Source organism: Asterias rubens, chromosome 2 (assembly GCF_902459465.1).
Source record: "Asterias rubens chromosome 2, eAstRub1.3, whole genome shotgun sequence".
NCBI lineage: Eukaryota > Metazoa > Echinodermata > Asteroidea > Forcipulatida > Asteriidae > Asterias > Asterias rubens.
In genome coordinates, this window is record NC_047063.1 from 19268301 (window position 1) to 19283858 (window position 15558).

At 41.4% G+C, this 15558-nt stretch overlaps 1 protein-coding gene across 4 annotated transcripts in view; it reads left to right on the top strand.

Moving 5' to 3' along the window:
- Positions 1-320: 320 nt before the first annotated feature.
- The window catches only part of LOC117306757 (SRSF protein kinase 3-like), a 54463-nt gene continuing 39225 nt past the window's right edge, over positions 321-15558 (top strand). For 2 of the 4 annotated variants that reach the window (XM_033791247.1, XM_033791246.1), the window contains exon 1: positions 322-590. In XM_033791247.1, coding sequence (XP_033647138.1) covers positions 433-590 — 158 coding nt within the window. In that variant the 5' untranslated portion in view covers positions 322-432. Of the gene's footprint in view, positions 591-10780; positions 11034-15558 lie in introns of those variants that run through there. The other 2 variants (XM_033791245.1, XM_033791248.1) reach the window with 2 other exon arrangements.

A 15558-nucleotide genomic window follows, 5' to 3' on the forward strand; every position in this document is an offset into this window, starting at 1 on the left:
GTACACGCATATGAAACCCCCGTCGGCCACCTGCGATGCCTGGATCTGTGTGGTTAAACCGTAATGAGACAAACCATCGGCTGGAACTTTTGATCATAAAGCCCACATTGCCCTGTACATGTACACTATTGCAGCACCGAACACAGGTACCGTTTTTATTAGCGATGCGGCCTGTGTGCGAAAGACATTTACTTGCATATACTGAGACCCACAGACGAGGAGCTCTATGTATTATTACCCTGTCTGGCCTCGTGCGATGCCTCTTAATGGACCGAGACATACAGTCATGTGAGATGTCTCAAGAAGAAGTCACCCATGCACGTTTAATAACAGGAATTATAATCAGTATATTAAGCAGGGCAGACTCGTCCTGTAAAGCCAGTGCACGGAGTAGTCCCAGAGAGAAAGAGGGGGGGACACATTTACCATTTTATGACTACTAGTCTTGTTGTGTGCGAGGAGTGCAACATGCCGCATGTTCCGTCCTTGCCCGGTGCTACGGCGGCGCAGATTTTACCTGGCTGCTGCTTCAGTTGTCATCACCATCATCATTACCATCAGCAGGCGCATTCCCTTCCCGTTTTAGAGCGGTGAGTCAGTGGTTGGAATATCTAGCGTAGTGTCTGCAATAAGCAGCAGTTACAGATTAGAACAGACTCCCGTAATTCATAGTGGGGTAGTGGGCTGTGAAACCCATTCATGAGTTAACGTGAATGTTCTTGGGCCTTCTCTTAACATTTACTTGGAGCGTACATGTAAAGGCAGTGATGTGAGCAATTTGTAGCCGTATTGTTCAAAGCGACTATACAAATGATCTGTTTTGTAATTTACTACATCAGCATACTTGATTAATTTACTTGTTTAAATACTGGAGGAAGTTCGTTTGCACAACATTTGGGGTTTGATGGAGTGTGGGGAGGGGTTAAATGGGGGGGGGGTACATGTATAGGGGTTGGGGAGGGGGCATTTTTTTTTTAATTCAATCCCCAAACCTGGTTACTCCTCCCTCCCAATCTCATACAACCCACATTGTGAGAAATGAATGTGAACAAATGATTTCTACACTGTATGACATAACTTGCTACTGTATGACATAACTTGCTACTGTATTGATAAGGCATTTTTAAAGATTTTTTACATTGAGCCAGGGACAATTCAAAATTTGAACTTTAAACTCAATTCACTTGTCTTGTATTTTACATGCATATTAAATGCACTTCTGACGTTTCGTATATTAATTTATCAATCTATTAATGAATGAATTAATTAATCTATTATTGAACTAATTTATTTAGTTCATTACAGCGTCTTGTTTCAAATTTCGCTCTGAATTTCAGAATATAATAATGTTATTTCTTACACCATTTTAAGAGAGGTTACCTGAGGTTACACACTTCTAAACTTGTTTCAACTTTTATAATGACTATATCTCTTGGAAAATTATTGCATCACCAATAAACATTTTAACCATGGCGCCCCTCTTTAAATTTTTTGCTAATAAAGCTGCTAATTACAAGATTCAAACTTGCCTCTCATCACTGGGCACACTGGGTAGTGTAGTGTCAAGACATCTGTTGTAGAATGCCATGGTCGTGGGTTCGAACCCCACCCGAGTAGTATGCCTTTTGGGTTTTATTTCCAAATGTCGCAGAAATGTATACAGGGCATATCACACATAATAAGTGTATGGTGAAACAATAATATTATTCTTTATCACCGTCGCAAATTAGAACATCTATTATAGACGTTTAATCAACCAAGATTCATTGCTGTCAGTTGAGACAAGTTTTGTGTTGACAGATTCCATAAGGTGTGTGATACGTTGTGCAACTTCAATTTATATGAAGATGCAATCACATGGGCTTGGTAGACAAGCAAAGTGGCCTGTGGGCGACCATAGGGGCTTGATGGACTAGCACATGGGCTTTTCGGCAACTCCAGGAACTTGTGGGCAACACATGGCTTTTGGGCAACCAAGGGTCTTGTCAGCAACCCCAGTTCCTTGGTGGGCAATCACAAGGGTTTGTTTGGCAAGCAAAGTGGCCTCTGGGAGACCATAGGGGCTTGGTGGCAACCACATGGGCTTTTCGGCAACCCCAGGAACTTGTGGGCAACACATGGCTTTTGGGCAACCAAGGGTCTTGTCAGCAACCCCAGTTCCAGGCAATCACATGGGCTTCATAGACAACCAAAGTGGCTTGTGGGCGACCACAGCGGCTTGGTGGACTAGCACATGGGCTTTTCGGCAACTCCAGGAACTTGCTGGCAACACATGGCCTTTTGGGCAACCAAGGGTCTTGTCAGCAACCCCAGTTCCTTGGTGGGCAATCACAAGGGTTTGATTGGCAAGCAAAGTGGCCTCTGGGGGACGATATGGGCTTGGTGGCAACCACATGGGCTTTAGGGCAACCCCAGGAACTTGTGGGCAACACATGGCCTTTTGGGCAACCAAGAGTCTTGTCAGCAACCCCAGTTCCGTGGCGGGCAATAACATGGGCTTGATAGGCAAGCAAAGTGGCTTGTTGGCGACCACAGCGGCTTGGTGCACAAGCACATGGGCTTTTCGACAACCCCAGGAACTTGTGGGCAACACAAGGCTTTTGGGCAACCAAGGGTCTTGTCAGCAACCCCAGTTCCAGGCAATCACATGGGCTTCATAGGCAAGCAAAGTGGCCTCTGGGCGACCACATCGGCTTGGTGGACTTGTAAGCACATGGGCATTTCGGCAACCTATGGAACTTGTGGGCAACACATGGCCTTTTGGGCAACTAAGGGTCTTGTCAGCAACCCCAGTTTCTTGGCGGGCAATCACAAGGGTTTGTTTGGCAAGCAAATTGGCCTCTGGGAGACCATAGGGGCTTGGTGGCAACCACATGGGCTTTAGGGCAACCCCAGGAACTTGTGGGCAACACAAGGCCTTTTGGGCAACCAAGGGTCTTGTCAGCAACCCCAGTTCCAGGCAATCACATGGGCTTCATAGACAACCAAAGTGGCTTGTGGGCGACCACAGCGGCTTGGTGGACAAGCACATGGGCTTTTCGGCAACCCCAGGAACTTGTGGGCAACACATGGCTTTTGGGCAACCAAAGGTCTTGTCAGCAACCCCAGTTCCAGGCAATCACATGGGCTTCATAGACAACCAAAGTGGCTTGTGGGCGACCACAGCGGCTTGGTGGACAAGCACATGGGCTTTTCGGCAACCCCAGGAACTTGTGGGCAACACATGGCTTTTGGGCAACCAAGGGTCTTGTCAGCAACCCCAGTTCCTTGGTGGGCAATCACAAGGGTTTGTTTGGCAAGCAAAGTGGCCTCTGGGAGACCATAGGGGCTTGGTGGCAACCACATGGGCTTTTCGGCAACCCCAGGAACTTGTGGGCAACACATGGCTTTTGGGCAACCAAAGGTCTTGTCAGCAACCCCAGTTCCTTGGCGGGCAATAACATGGGCTTGATAGTCAAGCAAAGTGGCTATATAGGTAACCGCAGGTGCTTATGTACAAGACAGGGCCTTGTGGGCTACCCAAGTTGTTTGTAGGACAACCACAGGTACTTATATGGACAACCACATGGCCTCATGGGCAACTACATTTCTTGTGGGCAACCACAGTGGTTTGGTGGACATGCACAGGGGCTTTAGGGCAACCCCAGGATTTTGTGGGCAACACATGGCCTTTTGGGCAACCAAGGGTCTTGTCAGCAACCCCAGTTCCTTGGCGGGCAATCACATGGGCTTGATAGGCAAGCAAAGTGTACATGTGCAGTCTTGTACATGTTTATTTCATAAGATTGTTGAATCCATCCATGTTTCAGCAATGATAGTGTTTTTCAATTCTCAGCAAATTCGGACATTACCGTTTTCAGAGACTAGTTTCTTGAATTGGGGTTATTGCTTAAAAACATTTGAAGATGATTGACATTTTAGGTACTCGCCAAAACTCGCCTCTTACAAAATAAGGAAATTAACCCCAGAAGCTTGGTTATACCCGAAACCACTCGTGCTTACTGTAAACATGGGCCACCGCACAAACACAACAGTATTCATTACAGATTGATGCATAATCTCAACACACTAATAAGTACCATATCCTACAATGAATATTATTAATAACAACTCACAGCCGTTTACCTGGGGGCCGTACCTGGTATACATGCACATCTGACTTTGTAATCATCCTGGATAACACATACGCTAATTAATTATTTCTCAAAGTGACACCCTCTTGCTGCCCACGCTTTATTAAGCTGTCATTTTGTCACCTCGCAGTCTTCATGTTGGTGGTCAGGCTGGAAAAAAGGTTGGGACTGGCATACCGAATCGTTCATGGAAATCATGTTCAAGCCATTGGACCCTTTCGGTAAACAGTATTGTCCAAGGCCCACACTTCGTGTACCACAACTTCTATATCAAATAACAAACCTGTGAAAATTTAGGCTCAATCGGTCATCGGAGTCTAAAAAAATAACGGGAAAACCCACCCTTGTATCCGCGCGTTTCATGACATGTCATGACATGTGTTTAAAATAAATTTGTAATTCTCGCTAACGAGAATTTATATTGTTTTACTGTTTTCTCAAAAAGTTACGCATTTCATGGAATAATATTTCAAGGGAAGTCTTTCACCACTACCTTCTGTAAACCCTGTAAGTTTTTGGTAAATCTGTGAACTTTTTGTTGTTTTTCTGAACCGAAAGGGTCCAATGGCTTTAAGGTGACTGAGATCTTTGGGAACTTCTAAACCAAAGAATTCCAGTCTAGAATTTCGTTTATCCAAGTTTTTTGCAGTAATTACTGTGAGTAAAAAAAGAAATGACATGCGTAAGCTTTGTAACCTCTATGCCTACTTGATGTTACATAGTTTTGTAGTATGCTTATCTACCAATAAGGTTTTACTCAAAGTGCTTTCAAGAGCAAAAAGAAACAATGTATGACAGGTTTTGAATTTTGTTTTATTTTTGAAATTATTTTATAGCATTTTCTGTAGCACCTTAAGGCCGGGGCTCTTCTCTGACCAGAGCTTGTGTCCAGGGTACTTGACAGCTTGGCCTCAACACATAAACTTTTTTTGAAGTTTTCAGGGCCTTGCTCTACATGGTTCATGCAACTTAGCATTCTTTGCTGCAGAAACTCTGCTTCTAACAAGTTTTGTGCTTTATACTGACTTTTTAAAATTGGACCGAGTTTGAAAAATGATGTATGTGTCGTCACTTAAAAGCGTGATTTTTCTACCAGTCTGGTAGATGTCCAATGTTTAATCATCCACGTATGAAAAGCAAAATCTAAATCCCAACTCACAGTTTACTCTAGCCTTGCTCAAGGCAGTCGAATTATTCACTCCGAAAAAAGACCGCCGCTGTATAAAAACCCACCCGTATTCACTGTGCGTAACATCGCACGACCTGATGCCCCCGTACACTATCCGCATGCGTCGGCCGTCAGGCCGACAGCCTTGTAGGGTCTGTGTTGAAGCCACTGACCTCATTACTATAATAAGCGAAGAGTTCCCACGGTCAGCTCATTACCATAATACCCGCGAAAGACGAGACATGTCTACATCACACACCACCACCACGGACGCTCAGCGAGCATGATAGGCGTGCGTGATTGGACGTCAAAATGAATAATTCATTTGCCTCACATCCTGTGTTGTCTGATAGGTCTGACGAAAGATGAACATATTCATGGGCTGCATTCTAGCATATCCGAGAGCCCCCCCATTTTTTTCCACTTGTGGAAATTTTTCAATACAACACATTAAACCCGGAAATTACCGACCCGACAAGGCTGTCGGCCTGACGGCCTCCGCATGCGGTTAGTATTACGAGTGCGAATGACTTACGTGCACAGTAGTCGTAAGATGTGACAGTGTGTATACGGGTGGGTCATGCGGTGTGATCGCACGCACCACGCACACGGTATACGGGTGGGTTTACAGCGGCATCTTTTCAGGGTGAGTAATGCGACTGCCTTGAGCAAGGCTAAGTTTACTCTAAAAAGTGCACTTTAAGTTTACGATGGCATGTACATGTACAGTGTATGTGTAGAAAGTATGCTTACTTAGTTTAACCATTCTGTCTTTCTGTTCACGGTTTTTATAACAAAATTTAAATGACTGGTTTAGAAATAGAAGTAGGTCGATATTTTAGCATGCAGAAGTTACTGTGTATTTAAGTATCCTGTCACTCTTGTCCATCAGTTCTTGTGGAATTTTGTACCGTGTCCTCCGGAGGATCATGCCCCTGCTTGAGTCTGTACAGTCTAAACTAACCCCCTTGCTAAGAATGGAATGAACGGAATGCACAGGTATCCACTCTGGGGCTGTGGAGCCATTTTCTTTAAGGTCATGGAAATACGATATTTAATCATTATGGTTTAAAGGCAGGGTAGGCCCTATACCTTTGGTTTTTGGAACTGTTCATTTTGTTTTATAATCATTAATAAAAGTAGATGTTTACAATAAAACCAGCAAGTGAACGTTTCAAAAGGTGGTCGCGTTTTTGAAATATTGCCGAAAGTCCGGAGCGAATATTAATGTCCATGCACTCCTGCAGGAAGAATCATCCCTAAGGCATAAAAAAAAAAATGTTGTGTTGGCGTAACTGGCCCCAAAAATAGGGTAGGTAGGTGGGGATTTCCCCCCCCCCCTCCCAGTGACAAAAATTACATGTTTTCAGAAAATTCACAAGACTGCAGGACTTGTACCTCAGGATCTTACCTGCACTTGCTTTGGAAATCTTTTGTGTAATATTTATTGTGGGCGATGACGTGAGGTGAATTGGGTCAATACATGTAGGCCAGTAGGCCTGATACTTCATAGGGGGCCCCTATGGGCAACTGAGGCAATTTAATCCATGTCCCCCTAGTCATTGCCAAGGTTCCACTTGAAATGTTCCAGATGCAACTAGTATTTCTTGTAGTCATGATTGGTAGAGGCAGTTTTTTAAAGTACAGTAACTGAAAATCCAGTCGTGCAAAATGGAAGTTTTATGAGGAATATCTAGAAATGTTAATCCAGTGAGATAAGTAGCATCTTAATGTCTTACAGATAAGATTTGAACTCCGAAATGTGTCCCTCGCGAACTGGACTGTCATTTCCAGTACGTATGCATTTTAGTCATTGTACAGGCTTGAGGTAATGCACGCCACACACAGCAAGTGCCATGGGGCCCCCCCCCCCCCCCCCCCGTGTGCTTTTGCTGTGATGTGGTGCTCTTTGAAAAGTTCCAGTACAAATTAACAACTTGGTCACAGAGGTGCCCCTTGCAAGGAGGAAAACTGATGTGTATCTTCAAGCACCAAGTTCATGATCTTTCTTATTATGTACATATATATGAATCCATGTATGTACTCAATAACACCAAATTGTTCCTACTTTTTTTCCAAGGGCATACTGTTTATGTATGTGTGTACCTCTACAAATGGTGCACTGGAAACCTCTGACCACGAACCAACACTGAATTAGTAACATTACATTGTACGTGTAACTAGACACCCCCAAAAATTGTTTGTGAAAAAAAAAAAACCCATTTTGTTCTGTGCATCCTTTAACTTGCTTAGCAGATTCTTTACATAATGCACTTCTATTGTACAGTGGTCATTGATGAATCAGGCATGAACGGCACGCACACTGTGCTCAAAACATACTAGGTTTACGGTTTCTTCTCGGGTTTCCTGCATTTGGACGATTGTAATAGTGTCCGGGCTGTAATGACGCAGGTGAAGGTGCCTTCTTTTACTTGCTCCAATGTCCACATTTTTAAATGCACTTTGTCTTCGTACCATTCTAATGGTGAAAACGTAGACAGTGTACCATGTCATGCGATCTGCATGAACACAATAAAGTCTTCAACCTGTGTTATTATTTTCTTAGGGCAAGTGCTACTAAGAAAATGCTACTGTAACTGTTTATTGTCACAGTCTGTTCTGATTGTTAGTTTTATACTTGCGCTTGCCTGTACATGAGCGTTTGTAAGACATGTTTTTATCATCAATTTTTCTTTTTCCAGTGCAAGGGAAGTTGTACAAACATACGTAAATGTAGGGCCTACATATTTCGTGTTATGTACTCAAAATATGGATTCTTATGAACAAGTATTTATTATACATGTTTTTGCATCAAGGACAAAGAAAAATTAACACCTACTTATTGCAGTACCCATTGCTAAAATAGGATCCAAGCTGTTTCAAGCTACCGGGCAACCTTGTTGGTTTAGTGGTCAGACGTCTGCTGTAGAGAGCTTGGCAACAGAGTTAGTTCGAATCCCACATGCACAGACCTACCAAGTCTCACGCATTAGGAGTGAGACTCACGCATTAGGGGTTCGTCTCACGCTCTCACGCAGGCAACCATTTTCTCACTCATTGGGGCCAGACCGTGAACAAAAATATGAAAATAATGCGTAACCTTCATTGCACGTAGTTTTTCAAAATTATCAACTTGAGCTGCCATAAAAACAAGAGCGCAAATTTGAAGATTGCGCACGCTATTTGCTCTCTCAGAAGATTCAGCGGACAATTCGGCAATTCTGCAGAACGCAAAACGTGAATTGCGCACAAGTTTGTCCTGATTTCTTAGCAAATTCGTTGAATGAGCTATGTGACTCAGAGGATTTTGGACATCATTTTAGCCAGAAAGTTATCTTTTGGGGGGAAATAATCTGACACAATCGTACCTCCACATTAACCAGCAAGAACTCCTGTGTACCTCATGTGAGTTCTAAGTATACTGTAGGGGTTTATAATGCATTTTGAAACACTTTATTTTTTTATTTTTTCTCCGGGATGGACCAATATTTTCTCGGGCTGTAATTCCGTTGTCTGAATAAAAACACTTTTTTTAGGAGGGGGTTTAAAAAATCTCATGCATAGCTGGCCTCTGAACTTGGCATCTCTGCATGCATGATCAGCCTCAGAGGTAGATTTTCTTTTTGGAAAAGTATCAAGTGCTTAATGCACATCAAATAAAACACAAGTTAGAATAATTTATAATAAAACAAATAAAAAAATCAATGGTTGTATTGACCTATCCAAACTAACAGACACAGACTGCAAGTATAAAGTTTCTAATATAAGGAAAGAATGAAAAGAAACTCCATTAATTTGTAAACAAAAATTAGTGTTTTATTGTGACAAAGGCAACGAGTAGTTTGCTGACTGTTTGACCCTGTATTTTTTTTCTTCATTTCCCCTATTTCGCACCGACAAGTGATTGACTACAGTCATGATGAAAAGATACACTAGACTCCAATTGTTAAAAAAGATTGAAGGCAAGCCACTGACTTGTTACATGTACTTGGCTTATTGTACCTCGTCTGTTGGTGTTGTACCTTAACAAGAATAATCCATTTATCCCATTCAGTGGATTCAGAATCCACCTTGATTAAATCCTTTTGATGTATCGGTTGACTTCCGGCAGGGTCTCTTTTTTTGTAACACTCTCGGGTGTTGACACTGAGCCTGTACTTGTGACGATGTGACGTTATAAGTTTGTGGGTTGAAAGACAAGGTTGTACCATGGTTGAATGGTCTCTTTGAAATGAAGGAGACTGGTGAAGTAATGGTTAGTCTGCCCTTCATATGAACAATTGTGGCAGCCAGACTTCTTCTTGCTGCTACTTGGACGGTTGAGCTTTAAAGGCGGGGTCATACAATGTAGATCAGTAAATACTCCAACAAAAAATGGCCATGAAAACTAACTTGATGACAACTACTGACAGCATTTGATAACCATTTTGAGAAAGGATTCCCTTCAAAGTAACACCAATGTTTCGCCCTTAAAAAAATGTGTGTGAGTGAAATGGAAATAAACGTTGTTGAACCAATGTAAATGTAGGCCTATGGTTTGAAAAATGTTCACCTGGTTTCAGTCCCTTATGGCAAGGTGCCTCTAGTGGCAGTTGATTTGGATCGATTGCACATAAATTAGTTAAATGTAGCCCTCACCTTCAAGTGGCCGCCCAGCCTTGTGATGTGAGTCGATCTCTCACAAAACAAAACCTTCAAAAAAAAACGAACCCCAAAATCATGCCTGTATACTACACTGAGTACTTTGCTTTATACACCATCTCGCCCCAAACTTGGGACCATTCGCTATAAAGTTCAATTTGAGTATTTATTTTCAGAACACTGGCCCTCCTCGGATAGTAAACCAAGCCTGGTAGTGGTACTTTCAGATCTTGGGATTCCAGATCTTAGGATCTGCTCTTGTGCCCAAGCAGCAAAGGCAGTTGACACCCTGGAGAACCTCATTGACACAATGTAGCTTTGGAAGGGCTGTAATCAGATTACCTAGTAAAGCAATCAATCCAAACCGAATTACCAGGCTAAGGCGTTATTTTTAGCGTTTTGTCGGCAGGCCTTTAGTTGATGGTTGACGTGAAAAAAAAAAAGAGGTCATTTTCATATATATATTTTTTAAAGTTTACTATTTAAAAGCTCTTCGAGTTTGGGGGGGGGGAGAGTTCACCAAACAATGGAATTGAAATTGAAAATTAAAATTAAGGGCAGATAACCCTTACCTTTTGATTAATTTCACAATAAAATGTATTGCAAGGTCGAATAAAGTTCATCAATATGCAGACGTGATGGGATGACTTATGCTGCATATTATACTGTAGCTTTAGGTCTTTGATACTTTTTCAGTCAGTCAGTTTTCAGTCAGCTGTCTGGAATAACTGTCGTAGTTCATCAGTATTCATAATGCAGTGAATGGATCCGGTCCAACGCACATCTGAGGCTGTGTTAAGACCCGGCCATTTATCATGTTCAGGAACACAGTGTGCTCATAATCTGGGTCGGGCTCTGCTCGAGCATTCAGTTGCCACAGGCTCGGCATGTCAGCCTTTCAAAAAGAGAAAGTTTTGGTCTCGGTCGGGAGACTTGTGATTTGTTCGGCTCCTGTCCTGTTTGGATTGCTAATATAGAGACAGACAGTTTGACTGTGACGGCATTGGATACGTTAGTATGCCGTCGACACTTTGCGAGGGAGGACCATTTCATAATTTTCATTTGCTGTCAGCAAATGCTTGTTGGATGATGTAAGTTAAATTTTCCACCGTGTACTTTTTCAGACTGAGGTGTGAACTTGTTACTTTTCTAGGAAAATCTACCAGCAAAAAAATTGTGTACAATTTAACTCCCTTATTGGTACATGTAGTTGTTCAGTATGACTAGAGAAAGACACTGCACTCCAAGGTCGAGTCTGGTATAATGATACACATGTACTATTTTTTTCATTGTTCACTGTTCATGTAATCATGGACCTGATGTACTGAGAACAAACCGATTCAAATCCAAAATTAAGTTTTCAGAAATGTAGAGGGTAGGCCTACACGTTTACTTTTTTTTTAGATTCAAAGTCATTAAAATAAAATGATACATTTTATAGTTTAGCCTATAAACAGTTTGTTGACAGATAAAAGCATCACTTCACAATGGTCCTTTTCTATTGTTGTCAACAAAGAGAACATAAGAAAAGGACCGCTGTGCGTGGGCTGACTGCTCATCTCATTAAAAGTCTTCCATTAGTCATGTTAGTTGAAACAGTAGCAGTTTGGTGTTAACAAGTTTATTTCAATTCTTATCTCACCTGCAGCTATTTATATCCATTTTAAACCAGAAGGAAAACATTTCTTGATATTGTTTAGACCAGTGACAGTTTGGAGTTTGCTAACAAAATGATTGTAAAGTCACTGTCTACATATGTAAAGTACATGTATGTACATAAATGTTTAACTGTTTTAATTTTATATTTTTGTGGTTTCACTCGTTGCATTTGGACACACCCATACATTGGGACACACCCATACGCACATTTTGGATCAAGTGTACAAATTGTATGTACACACATGTACTTAAGTTCAGAAAGATACATACCTCTTGTAACTTTATTGAGTTTGGTCGCATGCCAATATTTTTTCTGCTTAAAATAATTACAAGGTGAACTTTACTGCATTGTATTCACTCAGAGATTGAATCTACACTGTGTACAATGTTCAGTATAGAGACGTAATGGACCAGTTAGAGCAGTGTTGACAGAAAGTTCCTTGTGGTTTAGACCACCAAGGTTTCTCCCCAAGGACCCCTCTTTCTAGCTCTGTTTTGGAATTCCTGTTTGATCATAGAGAGAAAAGGTCTGACTCAGAGATAAGCCTCTTGCACTTTAGTCAAGGTACCCTGCTCTTGTATTGATGACCCCTTGCACCAACGTCACACGTGGCTGCTGCTATTATGGGTCAACTTGTAAGCAGACCTTGAATTAATCCACTGCACATACAGCAATAAGACACTTTTTGAGGTGCTGGCGAGAGCAGATACAACGGTCCTTTTTTGAGGCTCTGAGCGTGTGCGCGCATGCTCAGTATTGTGCGCTTAGTTCTGAGCATACGCACTTCTGTGAAAAAGGACCGTCTAAAAGTCTCCCATTGCTTTGGGCCCCTGAGCTTTTGGTGTGGTGCCCTTGGAAATATTGGAATACAAATTTTCATTTCCCTCATATAGAAGTGCCACTTACCAACCAGAGGGAAATTGTTGAAAGCGAAGTCTAAGGCCTGAGTAAGCGTGTAAATGCTGAGTTGCCTCAAATTGTGTAACACCCATAGGGACATTGACTGTTAAAATGGCGCGAATCTGTACCATGTCAGGATTGGGAAAACACAGAGCCCATTGCCTCTGTTGCTCTGGTGTTGGCCTTGGTGCCCTTCAACGATATCCTCAAAGACGTTTAAGATTTTCCAATGGAGGTGCCCTATGCAAAATCAAAATAGCCTTGCTCTCTTATATGAAGTTCCTGACCTGACATACCTGTGTCTACATTGTATAATTTTGTATTGCTGGCCCAGGTTCTCAGTCATAGTTGGGACCCTTCATGAGCCGAGGATCTCTACTCAATGGGTCGACAGATCCCTTCAGCCTGAGTGACAGTATGGAACCAATCCCCCCCCCCTCCCTACTTTGCCATCACCCTCAAGAGCTCCATGGTACAACCATAGAGCAACTAAGCTTTGCTCAGACAATCAATCCAATTTCTAAGATTTGTTTTCTTTCTCTAGTGCCATGAGCGCCTGCAGTATTAGAATTTACACTGGACTTCAGGCCTGAGGCCAGTGATTTAAGCCTCAGGCCAGTAAACCTCAAGATCACACAAATATTAGGGTCTTGTGTTGTTGTTCAAATGTTGACTTTATTTCAGTCTAACAATCTTTCAATTCTGTTGAGCACTGAAGAACACCTGTGATACAATATGCAATAAATCTTCTCAAATGTGCTTGTTTCAATGGTTCAACTGTGGCATGTACGTTGTAGGTATTTTATGTGTGTTTCTCTTTGAAATTCTTGTCTTGTGAATAATAAAAAAAACTGCCCAAGTAAAATTCTGAAACTACATACCCTGCCGTATCGTGGATTTTTACCCCAAATTTGAGCCCTGGCTTGTCAAGGTAGATACCAGAGCTTGATCAGTCTTCTTAAATGATACCAAACGGTTTTAGGTTTCTTGAACTTAAAAAGTTTAAAACCTTGCCTCGGAAGTCTAGATAGTTTATGACAAGTCCACGTTACTTTTTTGAAAAGTGCAGTGCACCCGTAATCATGAAGCATTTACTTGGCCTGCTGTACCATCTTGTTAGAATTCTGCAGCTGTTTTTAAAAGTGCCGTTAATCCAGTGGACCATTTACTAAGGGAAAACATGAATTTACTGCCACATTAAATGGATGATGTATTTCTATTTGATGATCTTCATATTATGCAGATGGTAGATGTCAAGAAAGCTAAAGATAGAGTTCCTCCCTCGTGGTACATTTTAAGCATAATTCCCATGACAAAGTCTCGGTCGTGGACCGACAGTCTCGGCATTTCTGGGATTAGTCATGTTATCTTTAGAACACTAACGAGAAGTTTGTGTACTAAACATTTGCTGTCAGGTGTGAAAGATGCTTCTCCTGGATTTTAGTAATGTTTTGGGGCCAAGTTTAAAGTAAAACCTTGATCTTTTATATATTAAAATGGCTATTAACAATGTACCTATTCTCCAGGAAGTTGTATAAAGTTTTCATTTGAGACAGTTGTCAAAAAAATATCTTTATGTTGACACACTTTATAATCTTCATCTGTGCAACTTGTTGTTTCGATACCAGATATCTGAGTACCAAATACTGTACTACTGTGTAATATCAGTTTCAAGAGATTTCTTCCTGATAATTAAAAAAAATGTGCAATCAATACACAGGTATGTTTGGCATAAGTTTTGAATGATGAAAATGAAAGTTACAAGCAATTATCATTATGATGTCAGTTTTTGTTTTGGTTTCTCACAGGATTATTTACTTGATATTTCTCACATGCTTTTTATTGTAACTTCTCTAAGGCCTTCTCTGTGAGTTAAATAAATATATGTAGGCCTACCAGAAAATATTTAACAGGGGCATCAAGGACTTGAAGGTAATAAATAGCCTCCATTGGCTCTGTTGTGAATTATCAGTCCTGCATAGGGTTTCATATCCCTACAAATGTAAATCCCCAAACAATATTCTGCCTGTACTTTTTTGTTGGTGACTGGTGTCACAAAACTTTAGGAGAGCCAATTATTGATGTACACCAGGGCCCAATTTCAGAGAGCTGCTTAGCAGAGAAATTTGCTTAGCATGAAATTTCTTCCTTGATAAACACAGGATTACCAACCAATTTGTCATTTGTTGCATATTGCTTGTTACAGGTATTCAGCTGTTGTCATGTTTTTATCAAGGCAAACAATTTCATGCTAAGCAAATGTTTGTGCTTAGCAGCTCTGTGAAATTGGGCCCTGGCCTAATAGAGGCCACAGAGGCCATGTCCTTGGTCTTGGTTGTGGTGCCCCTTTAAAAGAGTCTCATAGACTTTATGATTTTCTGATGGAAGTGCTCTTGGCAAAATGAGAATGGCCTTGACTTCTCAAAGATGAAATTCTACATGTTTATCCCATTTCCATTTAGGCCTTGTAACATACATACATCCATGCAAATTATCTACGCAGATACAGTATATTAGGCGTCAACAGTACAGTTATGTGATAAACCATGTGATATGAAATGTATTGGGTTGATCTGTGGATGTATTCAATTAGAGTGTACTTTTAGCCCTGCTAGAGGCAGAGTATTCACTCTACATTCTGGGCACCGAACTCCAGAGAATTTATCTCCATTTTTGGCACTGCTGTTAGCAATGAATGAGGACTACACTGTATGTATTTTCTAACTGGTAGACTACAGCTGTACACATGTCATAAGTTTCTTCAAAGTCATTGAAGGCAGTGGACGAGTAATGGGGAGAGGTTGATAGTGTAAAACATTGTGAGAAACGGCTCCCTCTGAAGTGACGTGGTTTTCGAGAAAGATGTAATTTTGCGCGAATTTGATATCGAGACCTCAGGTTTAGAATTTGAGGTCTCGAAATCAAGCATCTGAAAGCACACAAATTCGTGTGACAAGAGTATTTTTTCTTTCATTATTATCTCGCAACTTCGACGACCGATTGAGCTCAAATTTCCACAAGTTTGTTATTTTATGCATAAATGTTGAGATACACCA